Source organism: Accipiter gentilis, chromosome 17 (assembly GCF_929443795.1).
Source record: "Accipiter gentilis chromosome 17, bAccGen1.1, whole genome shotgun sequence".
In the NCBI taxonomy this organism is placed as follows: Eukaryota; Metazoa; Chordata; class Aves; order Accipitriformes; family Accipitridae; genus Astur; species Astur gentilis.
In genome coordinates, this window is record NC_064896.1 from 25,457,760 (window position 1) to 25,479,784 (window position 22,025).

General features: G+C 40.0%; 1 protein-coding gene across 2 annotated transcripts in view; it reads right to left on the reverse strand.

The window, feature by feature from the left end:
• The window catches only part of NELL1 (neural EGFL like 1), a 299,533-nt gene that overhangs the window by 134,312 nt on the left and 143,196 nt on the right, over positions 1–22,025 (reverse strand). For both annotated transcript variants that reach the window (XM_049821020.1, XM_049821021.1), the window contains exon 13: positions 17,922–18,047. In XM_049821020.1, coding sequence (XP_049676977.1) covers positions 17,922–18,047 — 126 coding nt within the window. The remainder of the gene's footprint in view (positions 1–17,921; positions 18,048–22,025) is intronic.

Consider the following 22,025-nt stretch of genomic DNA (forward strand, 5'->3'; position numbering starts at 1 on the left):
GCAGAGTTAACCCTATGAGAGACCTGAATGACAACGCATAAGGCAGCCCGGTATTAAATTCTTACTTTCAACAAGAACCGTGTCTAGGCGTGGGCCTTCAGAAACAGTCCCACACAGCTCCGCAGATCCCTGCTGGAGCAGTGACAAGGAGGCAATGGAAGGAGAAAATAAGCATCAGGAGATCCCTCCTTTCCTTTTTGCCAAAGAATGTGAATAAATAACTGTGGCACAACAAAGGGGAAACGTGTCTTAAAAATTGAGTATGTTTAACTTGGACAAACGATGGCTTAAGATAAGCCTGTTGCATCCTGTAGGGAAGAGTCAGCTACACGAGGCATCTCCTAACTTGAATATTTGTCTGAAGCTACACTAGCCCAAGCACCTGTGGGGAAGCGGTCCATTCGGAGTGGGTGCACCCATGGTTAGTTCCAGACCCAAAATCATTTCCATCTTTTGTTTCCTAAGATAAAGAACAGTGACAATTTTTGGCTCATGGTCCTATTTTCCGTTCTTCGTCCGAACAGTTCATGGGGAAGATTCATATTTTAGGCTTATTCTCTTTGAAATACTTACTTGGCATTATTACAGCCTGTGACTTTGTGTTGTAAGGTTTTCAAAAATCCTTTCAAAAAGAAACATTTGTTATTCTGCGATGCTCACTGAGTACCATTTCTTGCTTGAGAAGGCACAATGTAGGTTGTATAATAATAATAATAATAATAATAGAGCTATCAAAAGAAGATCATTAACTACAGCAGAATTACCACCTCATCTTGGGACAGGCTTTTCTCATTTTCTGTGTAGGCTGGAAGGGATCACCACATCTCTGATCAATGCTGGTATGATAACCATTGGGCCAGCCATAGAAATATAACAGTATTAAAAGACAATAAACAGCACTAAAGGGGAAAAAAAAAAAAAAAAAAAGAAAATGAGGTGGTCCTGAACTACATGTACAAAGGAGGAAACCTCATAACTCCAATTTCTATCAGCTGTACACAGAAAGAGAAGGCAGCATGGGAGTAAGATACAAACTAGTTTCATTTGCCAGTAAGAAAAGATACGGGAGGACAAAGCCAGCCATGGAACATAATATAATAGAATGCAAGTAGCTTCAGATTCTCTGAAAAAAATGAGCTAATGAGTAACAAATACAACTCAGTAAAAAAAAAAAAAGTTAATATTGTATTGAGGCTCAGAACGAACAAACTCCAATGAAAATGAACTGAGATGAACTAGAACAGAATATTTAACAGTATTTTCTGTAAAGGAAAAGTGTATACTTCATACGCTGAAAACATCAAAAATGCAAGAACGTGTCTCTACAAGAACTACTGTAATTCTTACAAAGTTTTGCGTAGTCTTTCCAGCTTTTATAAAAGAAAGATGAGATAGCATTTAAAAAGCAGAGGACAACCAGGAGCATCATTGTCCGCACCGATTCCCAAATGCCAAGAAACTACAGGAAAAACAAGTAGACGTCATCATTATACAATGTCTGAAACTGATATTTCACCACGGCCAAACTTTCCTGCCCTCCCACTGCAGTTATAAGCAGTTTAAGGGCTATCATTTGAACAGTTACAGACAATTAAAAATAAATCAATAATAATAATAATAAAATAATAGACATTTACAGATTAGAGGAGAAAAACAAAATCCCTGCAATAGGATTTTGTGTGTAACCTGTGCTTCATTGTAAAACTGAGGTAACCGATTCAAAAAAAAATACTAAGATGCTCAATGCACTCTTGTTTTGAAGGATCTTGAAGGATTCAAATGGAAATATCTTAGGGCTATAATTATTATTGTCGGTGTTGTTAAATACTCTGTGGCTGTTATTCTCCTTTGACGGTTGCTTCTAACAGATTGGTTTAAGTCACATCAAGTTCACCTAATCTAATTAGATTAGATATTTCATGATAACCTGACTGCCTTTCCAGACACAACTTTACTTTTATCATCTGTTAAGTAATCACATTTTTATATTAGAGCTTAAAACGCAAGGACGATGAAAATAATGTATTGTGGCCAATTGAAATTACACCAACAAATAGCATTTGAAGGATTTAAACAGATAGCAGCAATTATCCTCCTTCTTTGTGGAGCATGAAAGTGATAAAAATGATTATTTTTCCAAGATCACTATAATATTCATGTATCTACTTAACTTTCTTCCTTGGAAGGTCCCATTTGTTTTCTTTAAAGAAATGAATAAAAAGATTATAAAAGATCATGATTACTCAGTACTTATGAAAAAATGAATAGCAGCTACGACAAAGGTATGTAAAATGAGTACCAGAATATAGAAAACTCTCTTAGCCAATATTAATAGAAAAAGCTCTCTTGCCTGGTGAAATTAAAGGGGAGAAAAATCAGGGTGGACAGACAGAAACAGTCATTTTACAGAACAGGTCTAACTGATAAAAGACTTTAGACGGTATTGAGTTTAAGTCCAATAATATTCAAAATAGTAGCCCCTTAATGTACATGAATAACATGAATAGTTTTGCCAGCTAGGGTTTAATTATGAAACTATTGATTGTAGTGGTTCACGGCACAAAACGATCATTAGACGGAACCAAGGGAAGAGATTCCTTCTGTGATATATCACCGTTCCAGGGAGGCCTACATTTTCTCTGGAGCAACCAGCTTTGCTGTCAGAGAATAAATACTAGGTCAGCTGCAGGTCAAGATGCCAGGTTCTAATAAAAAGGGAAATAATTTTAACTGAAAAAAAGAAACAATCCCGGATTTTAAGACTGCTATCCGAAGCGGTCTCGGGTAGGACGGTATCCGGGATTATTTTATACAGCAGTGGGCCTTCCAGCCTGCACCCCTTTGTTTGTTCTCTGTGAGTTCAGCTGACAGAAGACCAAGTTTACGTTCGGTTTGGTTGTGGGAAGGAGGAAGAGTGGGAAGTTGGCCTTCTTGCCTTCATCTGAGGCTAGCTGAGCCAGTTCACGCAGCAATATAGGACTACCCAAATTTATTCAAGCAGCTGTCACGCGAGAGGGGACTCTGCACGTGCGCTCCATACTCTTCTTCCTGCTGACTCTTAGCTAACACGGAAAGAGCAAGGCGGTGCGGTAACCTATGAATCATGCAAATACAGACATCACTGAAGGCAAAAGGATAGCATGCGCTTCAGAGATTAGATTTGCATTTTTCTTTATCAGGAGGCACTGAGTAAAAGGAATCTTCTGATTGCTTTGCATTAGAAAAGGCCAACATGTTCAGTTGCACTACATAAAGATTTAGCATACTCGGTGAACAAAAAATCTAATCTTTCATTTTAGGCAAAGCAAGCGTTGGGCAGAAATCATTAGATCTTTCATAACAGTGGGGAGGACTTTTAGTTTTAGTCTCTCCAATGCTGGTCTTCAAGAGCTTACACAAGAGAAGCAATGTAAGGTTGTCTGTGCAGGGCGCTGGATAATTCAGTACTTCTATATCATTTTCAAACTACCCTGTGCCATACCCAGTGGACAGTAGTTTGGGTTTATTCTTCCTATGGTACTTATTGTGTCTTATCTTTACCGTATTTGTATCTAAAAGGTAACATCGTAATGAACTGCAAATAATCAGAGAGTGCAAAAACTACCACAGGATCTTCAGACCACCATTGCTTATATGGCAAATCCGATTTCTGTAAAAATGTACATCTAATCCCAGGAATTAATAATACTAATAATGAATAGAAATCAGGTAAGAAACACCACCTTGTGTAAATTTCATAGCTTAAACCAGGGACTCTAGCTTTATATTCCTAAGACTTAATGGAATAATATAAAAAAATGATTCTGAGACAATCACCCAAAGTGCTATTTTCAGAAGATATAAAAGAAAAGATAAGGTCAGAAGACCTTTCTCTGCACAGAATTATTGTGGTTGTAGAGCTGTCAACAAGGAGAAACACAAGCAGGATTCATTAAAGAAATCATTGGACAAAGTCCTCCATGCTAGCAATTTACTTTGGGGTTTTTTTTTAATATCATAAAAAGAGATGTGGCTTTTTTTTTTTCTTTTTTTTTTTTACAAGCAACCTCTGTTGAGAAAGTACCCTGCACTCTTAACTTAAATTTGTTTAGAGGAAAAAAAGTCTTGAGATATTAAAAGCCTAAAATAATAATAGCCTGAGGTCTAGCTGTTTACAGAGTTTATGCCCCAATCACTACCTAAACTTGCTTAATTTCTATTCCCGTGTAGCACATAGAAAGGAGAGACAGAAAAGTTCATCAAAGCCGAGTCCAAACCATCTATTATGGAGCCCTCCCAGAGATTTGCTGACAACCCACTACCCACATTACCGTTCACAAAGGGAAGGAACTTAAAATTTTGCAGCAGATGCTTAATACTTTGCAGGCTCAGATCCAGCTTGACAAGTTTCACTTTCGACTGGAAAGCCAACACGCGCCTGCCGCAGCATCCAGTAGCAACCGTCAGCTCGGCACCTTGCGCCATCTTTCCAACGGCTTGAAAAGTTCTTGAGTCTTACCCTGACTTTCTGTGAGGCACATTTACATATTGCCTTAATTTGTTTAGTATACAAATGTTAAGAGTTGCACCATGCTAGTAAAACAAGAATAAAAACAAGAGTAACAGCTTTTCACTTTGGTAGTGGTTTATCCTTAAACCATCTGTTGCTGGAACACCTATAGAACTGGGACAATCTACGGCACAGGATGCAAAATTGATGTTCATGTCCTTCAAGAGCTGTCTGAATGTACTCATACACCAAGCACGATAAGCACTCAACCTTAATGCAGCATTAGTTTCTATAGTTTTCTGTATCTTGCTAATCTGTTTTAAACTCAACATCTCAAGTTAACTGTGTTAACAACACTAAGCTTTCCACTGGAACAGAAATTTGTACTATAAAGGCAGTACAGACTTCAGAAAAAAATATCAGGTAAGGGCTTCATATTTCAAAAGAAGCATGAATTCATTTTGTCAGTGAATTAATTAGCCTCTTTTCTGCAGCGCAAAAACAAAATCCACATAGGGTAATAACTGTTCGTGGTCCCCAATCCAATTTATGGACCCTGACAGGCAGTCTAATGGCACAGATGATTTTTAATAAATCAACAATCTCAGAGCAACAAATCAAAAGCAGCAGCAACTAAAAAGACTTCAAAATCCAGTTTGACAGTAGACCTAAATAAGCATATATAGTTTGATTTCTACCAGCTATAAACCCAGCCTCTGGATTTTGGGGATTTGTAGGTAATCACACTTTTGGCAACCTCAGTGTTGACTGTTACCTGACTGAGTATTTAGCCATGTAAATTTTTCATATGAAGCCACATACAAGGGTAAAAAAAAAAAAAAAAAAAAAAAGGAAAAATCCTCTCCCTGCTAATTTTCACAACTGAGTTTGTTCCAAGTCAAAAATGCTTATACGACTACTTATTGATAAAATATATGCAAAAGGCTGAAAAACAGGCCTCAATGTATTACATATGAGAATATTAAAGGGCTGTTAAATTCTCCAATCTCATTATAGCTTTTTGTTTCCGAGGTTCCTTTAAAAAAAGTTACCTTTCAAATTCCATTAATACCTTGGATTAAGTCTTTCCAGCTGACTTTTTATACAACTTCTTCAGTTTCTGTGCAATAAAGAAGCCTCTTGCTGTCTTTACAAGTATCATCAATAATGTTCAGCTGTGGATACTCAATCACTCAAAACTGGTCATAAGTTTTAGCAATCCAGATGGAACAAGGCTGCTCTGTTGCCCTTAAAAAACAGTCCTTTGTGTTTCTTCTGGAAGAATCAACCATGAAAGGCAGCATGTGCATTTATGCGTTTCACTCTGCCTGGTGCCCTAAGCAAACAATTCGGTAAAGATCTGCCATTTCTGTTACTGTCACACATTTCCCATCAGCTAGGAATTTTATTTAACTCCCCCCTCACCCCCCGTAACTTCTTCATTTTAATAATCCCAGTCAGTGGTTTAATTCTAACAGCAGCAACAAGAAAAAATGCAAAGGAACCTACATCATCAGATACCACATACATCTCACTTGAGCTGGCAACAGTTAGAGACCCCAGATATGGGCAGAGAAGAGTCACTTGGACTGTGGATTTTGTATCTTCACTGAGGAGTAGAAAAAAACCTAGTTTCCTAAGTGCGGAGCAAATCGATCAAAAGACTGTAGTAAGTGATTTTAGCATGCCAGGCAGAGAAATGGGGAACTGAATATGACTGTAATATATTTAGCTACCCTTGTTCCTAGACAGAAAGGATTAACCCCCACGCCTAAGACTGAACCCCAAGCGGGATGGGGCCACGGTAGTAATGAAAGACATTAAGCCCACCGACATCCACACCACAGTGCCGCATTCCTCAAAAGGCACATCCCAGTGCAAGCCCAGATCACAGATGTGATTTTCTCTGAGATTTCATCACGGTCTCAGAAATGTGAAGTTCCCTGGACCGTTGCTGAAGATCTGACGTATCCCACGAGCCTTCCAGCACCCCAGGAGCAGGTACAGCGTGCTGCCGCTCCTGGCGCGGGGTTCACGCGGAGGTGCCGGTCAGCACACAGCTGCCTGCTCCGCGAGGTCCCAGAAAGTCTGCGAGATGTTTCCGTTGCAGTACTCTGCACGTGCAAGCTCTTTTTTTCCCCAAAGGTGAACAAAGAGTACTGATGATGCAACGAGGGCAAGGAGCGGAGGGACCCACACAGAAGAGAAGGACGGACAACAGTAGAGCAAGACCAGACGGAGTCTATCGTCTTGCTTTTCCCCATTCTCATGAAGTACAGCCAGACACTGTCAAACCAGGCAAGATAACTGTTTACCTTTTCTATTTATAAATCACTTATAACTGATGATTTTGCATAACACGTCATAGGGTTTGTGGGACTCTTAAAAGCATGTAAAGAGTGAGGTAAAAGGACAGAGCATTTATTTAGCTTTGTACTGAGCAGATACTACTAGCACATGCAAAAAGGACAATAACGTTTTATGTTGTGGTGGAATGTGATTACATTTAGAATGTCTTTGCTTTACTGCAAAGCCACATTTATGGCCTAATTAAAATACAGGATGCAGTTCAGAATTGGATAGATACCAAGGAATCTATACGAAAGCAAGTCTTCAAAGATCAGAGGGTTCTTTTGCCCCTTTGCGGACTGCATGTAAGTCTAAATATACACATTCTTAATTTTCAGTTTGAAGAAGAATTTGCTATGTCAGATATTCCACAGAATACCGCTTTCAACATTTGTGCTATTTTGAAAGCAAAAACAACGACGACAAACAAGCAAGCCCAAAACTGGCATAAAGGACAAATGTTAGCAGATAGTTCAGCATCACAAAAGCTTATATACATTACATTTTGTGAAAAAGAACCCTCCGTTATGAGAAGCACAAAGCAGAGTAAACCAAATCCCTAGGATTCTGAAAACACGGAAACTTTCCTCCACTGTAAATAAATAGGAAAAAATATTTTACCCTTACAGGCCATTAAGCTGTCTCTCCATGGCCATCACTATCCTTTGCTTGGCAGCCCTGTTTTCTGGCCCTTTCTGCTATCATCTGTCATAACAGGAAAGCCTTCCCCAAAACACCTGATTATCTCAGTCTAGCTGCATGAACTGTATTTTCTAAAAATGAACTTTATTTGTAAGCTCTGAAAAGAAAAGAAAAAAATCTAAGCACATAAAAATTGCAATAGACTATTCTAATGGGAGCACAATTAGCAAGACTGTGTCATTCATTTGCCTAGCTCTGTCCCACTTCTCTGACAATGAAGAACAAGAGTTATTTCTGGGAGAGTCAGAAAAATCCCCGGTTTGAGCAATTATTACATGCAATCATGTAACTAAATAGGAAGTTTCATACTGGGAGGCAAAAAGCCTACAGTAGAAAGCATGAAAATATTAACTACAAAGTGATAGATCAAAGCACCTCTCTTTCTCCCCCTCCCTGCGCTATTCCCAAAGGCTATTATTTCTTAAGGACCAAGCAAGCCTGCTTGCCAGTGGCAGCTCCCCTACACCCTTTAAAAATTATTTCACAAACGTTTCAGAACGGCAACACTAGCAGATTTATGGTTATTCACTGATGTTTACAAATCCAGAAACAAATTTAGGATAGCTAGGTTATCAGCCATACTAGCATTCATCTGCAAATATGACCCATAATATACCTCAATATTCTCGTTCATAGACACAACATAAAGGTCCTCCAAAAACAGAATGAGACCACCCAAAAGGACAAACCACACTGCACACCTCCAGAGCAGCAGAAACTCTGCCCCATCCCCCACCCCGTAGTGCACACATTTCTGCTGAAAAAAGGCATTTTTTCAAGTTATCATCTGGGAAGCTGCAAAACCAGCAAAGCAAGAGTTGGACAATCTACAATGCATGTCTAAACAGGGCTTACAGCCACTAAAACTCCAGCCACTTCAAAGAAATAACAGATGCCCATCACTGAACCAGGGTCCTAAGGTCTTTTCGGTATCTAAGATTGCTCAGAAGGTGATTCTTTGAGCGCTTGTATACAGTCATACATACTCCAGAATCAATAGCTCTTAATAAAATATTAGCTTTCTCCCAATCAGTATGCACGCATCTATGAAAGTGGTATAAAAATGAGATCATAGCAAAGTGAGAAATGTTAACGTATATAAACGCACATTTAGATTAACAAAGGAAAAAACAAGACCTGCAAAAGCCTTTGTCATACATATTTCTCACTGTCAGAAGAGCCCATCAGACATAAGCACCATGAACTTTATGGAAAATTTTCTGTTGAGCTTAACAAGCTTTAAAGAATTCCTTTGTTTCAGAAATAAAGGCCTTTGGAAATCTTAAATCCAAGCAGCAAATACAAAGATACAACAGCAGAGCAGCAAAGTGCTGCGCATTTCACAGATGTGTCGGTTGTTCCTTGGCAGACTAGTCTCATCCACCAAGAAACACTGCCTTTCAGGAGGAAATCCCCAAATTACACACTTGTCAAATCCAAGCTAATATACTGCAAGTTCCTGGCCTTTGTACAGGTCCAGTGATTGCATCCCTGGTCATTTCCATCATTCCTTAAATCGAAGCGGTAGGAGTTTGGCACTCCCATAGTCCGGTGTGAATGGGCTCCTCTTCCTCTGTACGGGATCTCCTTGGAAGAAACGCATACGTACGTGCCATACACTATACAGATTTTGGTCACACCAGACTCCAGATACTACACTCTGCAAGATACACTCATGCATATTGGAGAAGCATTCGAATTTTTTTTCCTAATACTTTCCAACACTAATGCGCTCATTATTACTGAAATTAGACAAGCCATATAACCCATTCAGGCACCAAAAGCAAACACTACAAAAAGTCTGTATCTGGCCATTAGTCATCCATCCGACATTTCTTCCTTGTCTAGCTAAACAATGTGTTTAGACAGAAAAAGAGGATATAGCAGGGCAAATAGAGAATTCCTGTCCACCATGATCAGCATTGTGCCTGGCTAACCAGCTTTTGGCAGCAGACATTAACACAATCCAGGGCTCTGACAATCAATACGGGAGGTTTAGGCCACATCTGTCTGTCTGACGTGCCAACTCCACGCACGCCGCACCTCTTACCTGGGACCATTCTTTAGAGCATCTTCCCTGACACACAACAACACTCTTGCAGCTCAATGGAAAAAAAAACAAAACAAACAAACCCCACGCCAACACAGACAGAAAAGCCCCACTCAAAAAACCCCCAAACCAAAAAACCACAACCTTCTGTGAGACACCAAAAGTTTGGGGGCACAGGCCCAGAATTTTCTGCAGGCAAAAACGTGAAGTTATGAAGAAAACTCCCTTAGAATATTTTTGTACTGTTCAGCCACAAATCTAAAAATAAGCTTTTAGGTTACAGATGAGAAGAATAAAGCATATTCATGAAAAGAGATTTTAAATATTAAAAAGGGCTGCGAATAGAAAGGTCAAAGCATTCTCCGTGTTCACTAAGAATATGACAAGAGTTGACAGGCTTAAACTGTGGCAAGGGAGGTTTAAGGTAGCGATTAAGCAAACCTTTCTAAATGGCTGAGTAAGTACTGCGAGCGGGGAGGAGCGGGGGGGAACGGGACACTACGCGACACAAAAAGGGGTTTAAGGAATTTCCCTCAATGAAGTTGTTTGGGTTTTCTTAAGAAGAGATAAGACAAAGGATGGTTCAGGGTCCACGGATCCTGCCTTGAGGGGGAGTGGTGAGCCAGATGCCCTTCTCCACGATTCGGTTACTTCCATGATTTAGTAGGAGAGTTCAGTTCCGCGTCTGAAGAGCAAAGGGTTTGTTACAAATGGTTTCTGGAAACGGAATACAGCACGGGCGAGTTTTTTACTTGTTTGGACAAAGAAGAGGACAAACCCTGGCTGTTAGAGCTCCAAAAAGATCCAAACTCGATTGAGTAAACTCTTTCCCAAAAGCAAGTTACACTCCTGAAGGCATCAACACTTACTGTGGAAGCAGATGACTAAAACATGAGAGATTTTTGCTTCCAGCCACTGACATCGATCCTGCAGCTGCTGCATGTTTTCAAGATACCATGTTCCCACTGAGAAATCAGTGTGGTGGCTCTCATTCCATCTCTCACCTCGCGGACTACTTGTAGTAATCGCTAGATTTAGGAATCAGGAATTCGCGCGTCACAGAAATGGATTTAGTCCTATTGTATCAAGGAGGAATCCCGCCATAAGAGAGCTCAGGACAAATGCTGACCAGGTCCCATGGAAAGGCTTGCCCTTGGTTGTTCTTTAGACAGACAGCTTCATTCACGGGTCTTGAATGAGTATTAAATCCATATTACTATTTTTAAGCATGAGCTTAATGCTTAAGTTTATGCGTAAGCACGAACATGCATATGCAAAACAATTTGAAATACTAAATTTTCGTAATAGCATATATACCAGCACAAAAGGGTACAGCTAAGAAATCATGTAAAAATGCTAATTACGCCTAAGTCAAGAAATACAACTATCAGCATGATTTGCGGTCAGCTGTTTAATTAATTTTACTATTAATAAAGTTACAGAAAATCAATGTGTCAAAAGGACTCGAAAGGATTATCAACTACTCTGGACAAATCAGCAACACTTCCATGCCTAGAGCACAGGAAAGCACAAAGATGTTTAATTAAACTATTTACCAGTGAGGAATTTAAATCACTATAAATATTACATTTTTAGTACATTTTTTCCTCAGATTGAAAGCACTTAGAAGCAAATAATACGCAGTTTCCCAACGGCATTTTTTTAAAGGAAGGAATGTAAAATATGTTGCCGCTAAACCCAGTAAATGAAGGTGAAGTCAGGAACAAAAGAACGTAACGTGGCATTTAAAATTAGAAGGCTGGGGAATAATTCCACTCCAAAGTAACAAAAGATGTTACAAAACTGCACAGGAAGACGAAGGAGAAGATTTATAACATGAAGGTCACATGGTTACTCAGGGCCCATGCACACTGTGCTTCAATGAACTGCTATTGTTTCTTGGGAAAATATCAATACCTATAAAAATAAATCTCACTGTTCACTGAATCCTTGTCGGTATAGGTCTGTGGTTTTCCCGTATCTAATTTTTTCTGGCTCTGTTTACTAAACTCTCCAATGCTGCCACTGTCTCAGCATGAATTTGGGCAAGACGCTCCTCTTTGCTGTGCCTCAGCTTCCCCTTCTCCAAAACAGCAATTAAATACTTATCAGCCTTCTGGGAATACATTGAGAAGCTACCTTATCCATGTTAGTACAGCATTCTCTGAGAATAAAAAAGAATCACCCTTTTTCTTATAATTCTAAACAGAGCTTCCCTATGGCAAGAGTGCACTAGTTATCTCTCTGTGGGACTTATCTAAAGCCAAAATGAACGTGATTGAAAGCTTTCTCTGGAGTTAATGGGGGTTGAGTCAAGACCTGCGTGAGTATCAGCCATCCGACATGGAATCGCTCCGGTTTTGTTTCGCTGGATTGACTCAATACTCTTCTAGTCTTCCGTTGACTCATCCTGCAGAGCAAAGAAATGCTCTCTGATGCAAGCGATACTCACTGGTGCATAGATTACCTGCTGCTCAACTTGGCCAACAGCCCAGCGAGGGCCTTGAAACAAATGCTTCTGCATTTCAAGGCACCCAGAACTAAACATTTCCCTTCACAGTTCTGGGAAGAGAGATGCTATTGATACAGTTCAAACAAAAGAGTACTACTTAACACTAGGAACTAAGTACTGTCTTGCCTTTTAGCACTCGACACATAAGGATCTCGGAAAAGGAGAGACCAGCAGAAGACCGCTTTCTTCTTGCTGAATTAATACAAGCATAGCGTCATCCATTCGGGTTGGCTTAAGACTAAGTTCCAAACGCATTTGGAAATGCCCGAGTTGCCCTGAACATAGAGTGCGGTGAGAAGACAGGCACACAAATCAAGACGCAGCTTGTAGAAGGACAACGGGCTGTCCTCAGCATGTAGAGGACGGAGTCGACTCCAAAGCAGGGAATGCCTCATAGCAGTGTACATCAATATATTAGTGCCAAGTAAAATCAGGACAGTTCAGACCGGCCCGAGGTCCTTATCCCCGGCCATACCCATTGTGTTGAACATCTGCTACTTAATCTCTAAACGGCGACATAACTATGACCCCGACCCAATTAATATTTTCGTGAAGTTTCTTTAAAAATTAGGTAGTGCTAGGCAAGATACTCACCGATGATATCCTTTAGAACAGCACAACCTAAAGAGGGCTCTTCCCCAAAACATACCTGAAAACTATTCCACCACAGACCTACCTTCACTGCTTACTGACCCAGGCTTGGGTTTTCAACTAGCAGACTCGTCTATCAATTCACCAACTCCAAGCCATCATGTGAACAGTGGTAATATTTGTTCACTGACCTCTGTGCACATCCAAGACCCTGAACAGTACTTCGAAAGTTCAAGTGCCACACCAAAAATATTAATGTTGCTTTCTTGAATGCTAATTTAGCTCACCGAAAAGGAAAAGGGGGGAAAGTGGGTCAGTAGATTATATTGCAGAAACAGCAGTGTCTTTCAAAGAGTGACTGTATTATCAATTGGCTGCCTAAAAGCTTCTATTTGGGTCTTTCTCAAACACATACAGTGGTTCTGGATGAGAGGTTGGTATCCTGCCCTTTGAGATTGCCACTCCACCATTGTGAAACTTGCCGCATTATTAGTATTATTACGGGGTCTACTACACCATCTTGAACCTGACAGGTAAACTCCAGCAACAAAAATCTAAAGGCATCAATTTTAGTGATAGCAAACAATTTTGAGCGTTTGTTCTAACCATAGCAGGAAATTTCTGCAGTTGAGCTGCCTTTCACAGATAGGAGAGGGGAAGAAGGGAAGAGCAGAAGGGGGCTGCTGGGGTTTTTTCCCTTGAAATTGAGATTTCTCATAACTCTATGTTTTTTCTATGCTTTAGGCACAACTTTTCCAATAACACGCTGCAGAAGGGCTTGTTCTGAAAGGTGCGTAGATTTAAAACTGAATGCCACTCCAGAAACCACATGGGATAGAAGTGAAGGGGCTTGTGGGATAACTTGTCAAAATCATTAGGTTTTCTTACTCCCTCTTCTCTACCCATACCGTAAAACAAATTAGCATATAAACTAGAGACTAACATTTACATTCTAAACAACTTATTTCTATATAACAGCAATTTTTCCACAGAAGTAAAATACCGAACGATGTATTTTGAAAATACTTCCTGTTTTAGATAAGGGCTCGCTTTTTTGCAAGTAACATATAATTAATTTAGTGACTCATTGCTTAGCGAAGCCAAAGGTAAAAACCATTATCACACAAACTGAGGACTGAAAAAGGGCTAAAAGCACAGTCTGGTATTCAAACATCATGCAGAACTGCACAACTCCACAGAAAAATCTGGAGGTAGATTCCTTTCACGGAGGAAAAACATCTGCCAGCATACCTCGGTGCATAAAAAGGAGGATGTGTGCATATAGGTCACAGCGCATTTCGGCAGAATGTGCTGCTGACATAGGTTGCCTGGCCAGATAACTTTCCATACTATTTCTTGAAAACATGTCCCTAGGCCAAAACGGGCCCAGTCATTCTCAAGTCCAAAGGAAGTTTCTTCATTTTGCAAAAGGGCCATGAGTAATACATGCAAATAGAGGAATAAAAATCTCTCGGCAGTCTCATTTGTAAAAGTCTTTTTTAAGCTTTAGCGCATAGCGAGTTTTCAGCGTCCCGTGCAGCCCCAAGGAAAACGCTGCAAAATGAGGGATTTTTTTCTAAACGGTTATCATAGATGTTAAAGGCCAGGAATCTTCATCATGATCATCGTGATTGTCTTCACAGAAAATGCCAGGACTATGCAAAGAGAGATGAGACCCACCCACACTGTTTCCTCTTCATATCAGCATGATATATGTAGTTATTACAGATAACTTATAGCCTATTAAGACGAAAAAGCATTTGTTTACTTGATCGAATGGCATTGGGTCATAGAAACTATATATTGCAGTTTCAAACTACAATTCAAAAATCATACAAATGCATTTTCAAAATCATACCAGAGAACAGATGCAGCCCATCAAAAATCAAATTACAAGATTTTTATTATGTAATTTATAATGCTGCAAAGAGCATGAAACTAAATAATGCACTTCTGAAGCAACCTCCCAAACTGGTCTGTTAGAAGAAAGCAACCCAAGAGAACTTATTTTTCAACAAGCAAGCAGGGTAAAAACCTGCCGAAGTCAATAAATGCTTTAAATAAGTAGATTCCAGTAAATGAGAACATCTGGAGCAGCAAATCTTGTTGCCATTTTCAGAATGGACAAGACTGTGATTTACCTGAGAACAGATAAACAATCTGTCAGTGTCACTGGAAGAGACTGAAAGAAGCTTCCTATTCAAGGGTAACTTTTCTTAATAAAACTGTGTCTTTCACTCAACAACTTCATTAACATTCAGAGCTCAAAGCTCTAGGAACAGGTGAGCAGAAAAACACTAACGTACCTTTCTTGGTGAACGTAGGTTAAAGTTATTGCTAGGCTGACTAACCTGTCACGAAATACCACGGGATGAAGTGTAACGCACCGGGTCTTTTGCTTATGTGAGACTGAATATTGTTTATTAAAATAGACACTACTTAATTTTAAATAGTAGTTCAGAATTTAATAGAATTGTAGGCTTCATCCAGAATATTATTGTCGTCATTCTGCCTCTGTGACCGCATTTTCTCTGCAATCAGCACAGCTTCCAACACAGTAGCTTCTTACTGTTAACCACGGGAAGTCCCTACTCCACAGTCCTCGCTATCAGAAATGGGAAATGTTATTCAAAAAGTGTTTGGGGAAAAAAAAGTTGCATCAACACCAAAACAGTACAAATTAGTTTCATTTGAGAAAGATGCAGAGTTATAAGAAAACACTCTGGAAGCTGCATATTTAAAATTCAGCAATATTCAAATGAATTTAATTTTCCTCAATTCAAATTGACCTAGCATTTAAATATTCCCTTCATTTCTTTTTATAAAGATAAACCCCTCAATATCAAATTGAAATACTTCATTGGGCTTCAAAATTGTTTCTGATTTACGGCTTCCACATATCACTGCTTTCCACTTTTGGAAAGCCGCCAGAGCACAGGGGCCAGCCACCAAGGCCACCAAGCACGGGCCTGCCCAGCGACACACAGAAGCTGCTCAACAGCAGACGATGACTTCATACCTTGATGAATTAGACTCAGACTTCCCAAAACAGGATACTTCCTGCTCTACGGAATAGCTCTGCTTTCAGGTGAACCGTGTATAAAATACACGTGATGCTGTGCACGTGCCTTAAAAACTTGTTAAACCTTGTCTTGAACCCATTAGAGCCTGACCCCACATAAACGAAATTCAGCTGTAATCAGAACACCAACCCATCTCAGGCTTTCAAGATTTGTCCCCAAATCACAGTTCAATAACAAGATAATTGATCATTTATTTTGTTTGAATAAAGAGGAATAAATTTTAAAAACTGAGTAATAACTACAATCTATTTCGCTTCTGTTTGCTATACGTTGGTGCCAGCATGAGGAGGAACTAGTTAAGTATTTGGTGCCTGACTTTTTTATTATTGTTATTTTTTTAAGACTCGTGAGAAGAAAAGTCTGTATAAACATAATGCAAGACACAAAACCAGGATTCGTGCTTCTATTGCACAACACTTATTTAAATACATTTATTATTATAACATACATTTATTTCTAGCTATAACAGGCAATGAACCAAGTTTCTCCTCATCTATGTTACATAATTGCTATGCTTTTTAACTGTGTTGTCAAAACAGAAGTCATTTTTAGCAAGATAATAAACCTGCAGGAAATAGTTATTTCACTCATTTATTACTTTGTTCTTATACCTGTTCTGGATTTTTTTTGCACGTGCACTTGAAATGAATGTGCACCCATTACTGTCAAGCAACTTGTCCTACTACGTCACACTTTCTCTGTAAATCACAAATAACGCTGCTTTCTAAATCATTTGCAGGCCTAATGACAGTGCCTTGCTGGAAGGAAAGGAACATTAGGAAATTAGTAGCACATATACGGAAAGCAAGCGTCAGATCATCAAAACCACTTTCCCCATCACTGTGAAGGGCACTACCTCACACAGTACACACATTTAAAACAACATCGAAGGTCTGAAACTCTTCTGATGTGGCAGATAGTAAAAGATCACGCAAAACTCTCAAGTTTACTCAAAAGACACAGATTACATAGAAATAATGACTCTCTGGGCAAAAATCAGTTTCCTGACAGCTACTTAGTATCAGCCTCTCTCAAGAGGTAGGGCAGGACTTTCCTACAGTTTTTATAAACTCCATAATCTTAGCTACAAGACATGCTGTCATCGTGAAAGTCAACATTTCCTATGACCTTCCCTAAGGATAACATGTGCATTACAACATAATTATTCCAGGCTGGAAATCATTCTCATATTGAATACTCCTGTGCCATCTTTCCACTTGAGAAAATAGCTCACCTAACACAATTCTAAACACGGTATTGGGTCAGGATGACCTCTTTCCATTTCAATAAATCTGCCTGATATCTTCCTCCTTTGCCAGACAGGTGCACCATCAAAATAATCCCGAGATCAGCCTTTCTGGAACGTTGTGATTGAAAGATGTTATCCAGTTAGGTATAGCTGGGCTGAGCATTTCAGCAGCTTCTCACACTATTCCCCAGGATTGCCAGAGAAGGTCCCTTAAAACTCTCTAGATGGAAATGAGACCTACCTACTTACTGCTAAGAATTTTTAGAGCTCATTTTGCTGACAGGTATTAAAAAGGAATCGCTAGATTTATTGTCTAATGCTATCGCGCTTGTTCTCTTTTTCTAAATAACACGTGTCATAGTCCTGGAGACATTAATTCTCAGCATTAGCAACAACAATTTCCAAACCGCCTCATAATAACTGGGTTTGAGGACTTCATACATTTTCAGATTTGCTTTTACATATTTGTCTCAGCTCCGTCCAGAAACAGATGATATTCTCCTCCTGGTTAATTCCTCATTTCAATCCACCAACCAGTTTCAAGCCACAGGTAATAAAACGTTATTTTTTCTCACTACACATGTGATCTGATCTCAGCCTTCGCACCTTGCACGCAAGCCAGCCGCGGGGCGTGAAGGAACCATGTCGTGGCCGGCTTCGGTGTGCGCACCACAGGGCTTCCTGAGCCACCTTCCAGGTTAATCCCGAAGGGCCCATACTTACAAAAAGGTACCTCACGCCACATCTACCTATCTCACTTGTGCCTGAATTTTATGATGGCAGAGGGCCAGCTAGTACGTGCCATTCGGTACGGCACAGGGACTGATTAGAAGCTAAGTAACGCACACAAAAACACAGAGTATAGCAGTACAATTGCTGTATACCTGAGAGCTCACCTGTACAGGAGAAATCATCCACACGGACGTATCCCATGACACAGTCACAACGATAGGATCCAGGCAAGTTAACGCATACAGTATTGGCATGACAATAATGCATCTTGGCAGCGCACTCATCAATATCTGCAGGGAAGAACCACCGAGGAAAGTTACGGTCAGGCTTAGTAAAACGAGTAACATGACACAATATTAGAATAAGAGAAAATAAATTCCATTTACAACTCGAAAGGCAATCTGGTTTAACTCTAGCATTAAAGAACAAGGCAAATTTAGTAGAAAAGTATTCCTTAAAATAGAGCTAGAAAACTCTTGTATCATAGTAATGGGTTCCTTCCACTGTTCTTCATAAAATCCTGGATTTTTTTAAGTCTGGAAAAGTAACACATACATTTCGGGGTTTTCCGTGACAACGTTGAAAGAAAAACCTGATGCAGAGTTTTCGAACGCATAAAATAGCGTCAGATGTATGCAACACTGAAAATCCTAACTCTGCCTCATTGCTAAACTAAAAGCATGAGGGCGTAGTAACTGTACAGCACGGTATCAGTTGCAGTGCTGGACAGATACGACATGGCAATGTTTGTCAGGGCAATGTAGCAGATTCAACCGCCGAGTTGATCGGAGAGTATTCCAGCCCTCCAGCTTCGCCCAAGTGCCCTGACAACGCCCTGTCCCCGAAACGCACTTCTGGAGTTACTGAACGGTGCCCTGTGCCACTTCCACATCCCGCACAAGCGGAAGATTAAGCCAGCCACCTAAACCCATTCTAAGCCTGCTTTACATCACGCCACTGGAAAAAAAAGATAACTAAGGAGCAGTAGAAACTTGACCCCGTATCTCTGTTTGCTTGAGCAATCTCTACTGCTGCTGCAAATCCACTATTCAAAATTGTTTTCACAACAGTGATTCAAACCTATAATTTACTTGCCTGTTTAAATATCCCACAGCTCTGTGATATTGTAAACTGTTAAAATCTTCCCCCTTCCTTCCCCACAAAACCAGGTATTACACTGAAGAATTCTCTTTATTTTTTTTCTCAGCAGGACAGATTTTCCCCTTAGTAGCACAGATTTTACATAAAGTAATTCATGGTTTTCAAAAGATTAATTCTAGTGTTACATATGTCCACACAAAGACAGATGAGTCAGACCAATTTTTTTTCTCCTTGTTATCAACTGCTCGCACTTAGGAAAGGTTTTAATTGACAACGCAGCTGAAGAGCTTCCTCAGCCGGTGGGGTACAGATGAGTTGGTCACCCCACAGTGTGGTCTCCTACCGCGTCCCTCTGCAGAGCCACCTGTAGAGACCAAGCTACCGTCTCCCTTCTCCCTCAGCACACAGTGCTTATTATGGAGACACAATGGAAGTGCTACGAGGGGTTAGCACCATAACGTCAGGATTTAACCCCAAAAGGTGTGGGGAGAAGTTAATTTTGCACATGCTGCGTTCTTGATTGCCTAAATTCGGGTATCCTGTTTAACCTTCCTAAACCGAAGTAGCTGCGGTTGAAATACACCCACATTTTCCAGCCTCTGAAAACGAAACACATGCCAGCTCTACTCACACTTTCTATACTACGGACATCTGTCCAGCAGGAACTACTAGCTAAATCACTTTGTGTTGGCCACCAAACAGCTGTCAGTTGGCAGTGATTTCTGACTGCTGCCAACTCAGGCTGAATTAGAAATGATGGCCTGGAGGCAAAAGACTTTGTATACCGCTGCAAACACCTTGAACTATCTCGTTCCTGCATTTCTGTTGTTTCTGTTGCAGTGCCACTTGATGAAATGAATTTTCAAAAGTCAGGAGCATCAATATATGGAAGATAAAAGCCAAGAAAAATCCTCCCACATGTCTTGTTATCACACCACTGAGTGCTGGAGCCACTTGGGAAACGCTCAGGTGTTGACGTGTGTTCACACTGTTCTGCTTGCAGCCTCTTTTTAATAGGCTTTTGGAGCATAGCTTTGAGGAGTTTTGTTCTTGCATATCTAATAATTCTCTAGCATAAAAGGGAAAGGAATGAAAAGATGTCTGAAAAGAAAGCAAGAGTGTCAAAACAGCAACCAATTCACCTGAAAATTTACCTTATGCGCTACCCTCTACCTCCATCTTCCTCACTGAATTCGCTGGACATCACTCCTCTTTCTTCCCCCAAATGGAAGGGAGAGGATTAAAAGTCTTAAAGGTGAAGGAACTTTGATTCATTGCAAGGCAGGCCCATTTTACCGTAAGACAAAATACGAGAATACCCAGAGATAAAAATAAAATTCACAACCTATATGAAAATATCGCTGTGGGAGAAATTCTCAAAAGGAGACTACGGACTTCAAGTGATGACTTGACTATAAATAGAGGAATTGAGTACAACTGACACTGAGTTTCCGCAGAAGTCCTTGAGTCCAGGAAGAAAAAGACTGGGCCTAACAAAGGAAGCAGAAGGAACAAAAGATACCTCTCTTCAAACTTTGCTCATTTATTTAACTCCTTTCTCAACCTTTTCAGTATTTCGCATCTTTTACTTTTGCAGTAGCAGCCCTCTACTGATACACACATTTCCTTTACAGAGTATAATATTGAGAGGTCAAAACCGGCAAGAGTATTTTCTTATTAAAGCCTGTAGGGCAATGCTAAAGCTGTTGTTCTGGACCACAATTCTACAAATTCTTGTAAAAGCTTAGGTATTCATCACAAAAAGCTTTGGGTTTTTACTTAATATTGTTAGAGTAAAATCCATAAAGCACACAGTGGTATATATCAGCTCAGTTGTAATGGAACTCAAATTGTGATTCATATGTATAGATTGCTTGTCGCATTTGAAATATTAGAGCTCATCTTCTAGCGGTCTTTTGAGGTGATAAAAATACATGATTTATGTTTCTCTCTAGACTGGTGAAGTAGTTTGTTTTTCTTTTAAAAAGGTATACTTATGGTCTTTAAAATGAGACTTGACACAGCATAATGCTCATTCACATATCACCAGCTTCCATCTACATAAACCAGCTCTTTGCAACAACAAAGACATTGGGGCTTCAGTTTTCAGTAAGGACCGTTACATTACAGGGTGGGTTGGTTTGGTAAGCGAGTGCTATTCTACGGGGTTCAAGTGTTTCCTTAGCAGTCAGCAAAATAAGGTTCATTGCCTATACAGAGCTCTCTCTACTGCAGTACTCACCTACTCCGTAGCTAATCAGTTAGCACCGTTACTCCTTACGGTTCTAAATAACGGTCGTGATCTTATGGGGAATTACATATATATTATCTTTTATTATCTGCGCCAGCGCACTCAGCGATGCTGTGCGTACACTGGGACAAAACTCAAGAAAAGTATCTCAGCGGAGCTACCAGCTTAGCGCCTGACGTGCTTTTTGCTGCACAGCAGGCACCGATCACCTCCTACCAACCGACCGAGCAAAACAAGATGGGATGGAAAGGCAATACAAATGGTGTTCAACCCGTGGCCGGTGAAAGAGATTTCCTCATCTGCAAATGTACTTTAGAAACTTTACAAACCACTGAATTCTTTTCACGCCCGACTTAGAATCTTATCGCTAAATATTTATACTATTTAAAGATGACAATGAGACACCAAATCACAAGTAGAGCATCTTTTAATGTTTGTCCCCTCCAACAAGTCACATCAAAACAAATTAACCGCTGCTGCAAAAAGGGCACGGTTCCTGTTAACGGCGATGGGTATTTTGTCCATCCACCCAAAATGGACCTACTACTTCTTAAACTGTTAGTCCTGTAATAACCCCGAGTGAACAATCTTGAAACAAAGCACACTCTGCCTCTGGAATTGCAGACCACTTTTTGCATGCATTTAATAATACTCCATTTGGACACTAGCTGTATCATCACCTGTTGTTCAGGGCTTCGTAGTTTAACTACTACTAAACTATAACATTCAAATCAACACGAAACAAACTATGAAGCACTCCGGAGCACCAACAGATGATGTATTTGGAAATCTGCTAAATATCAGAATCAATTACTCCATTTGTAACTATCTCCCAATTACTCGCTTTCTGGTTGGGGAGCATATTTTCCCAAACTTAATTCTAATTTTCAAGCACTCTGTAAGGAAGCAAAGACAG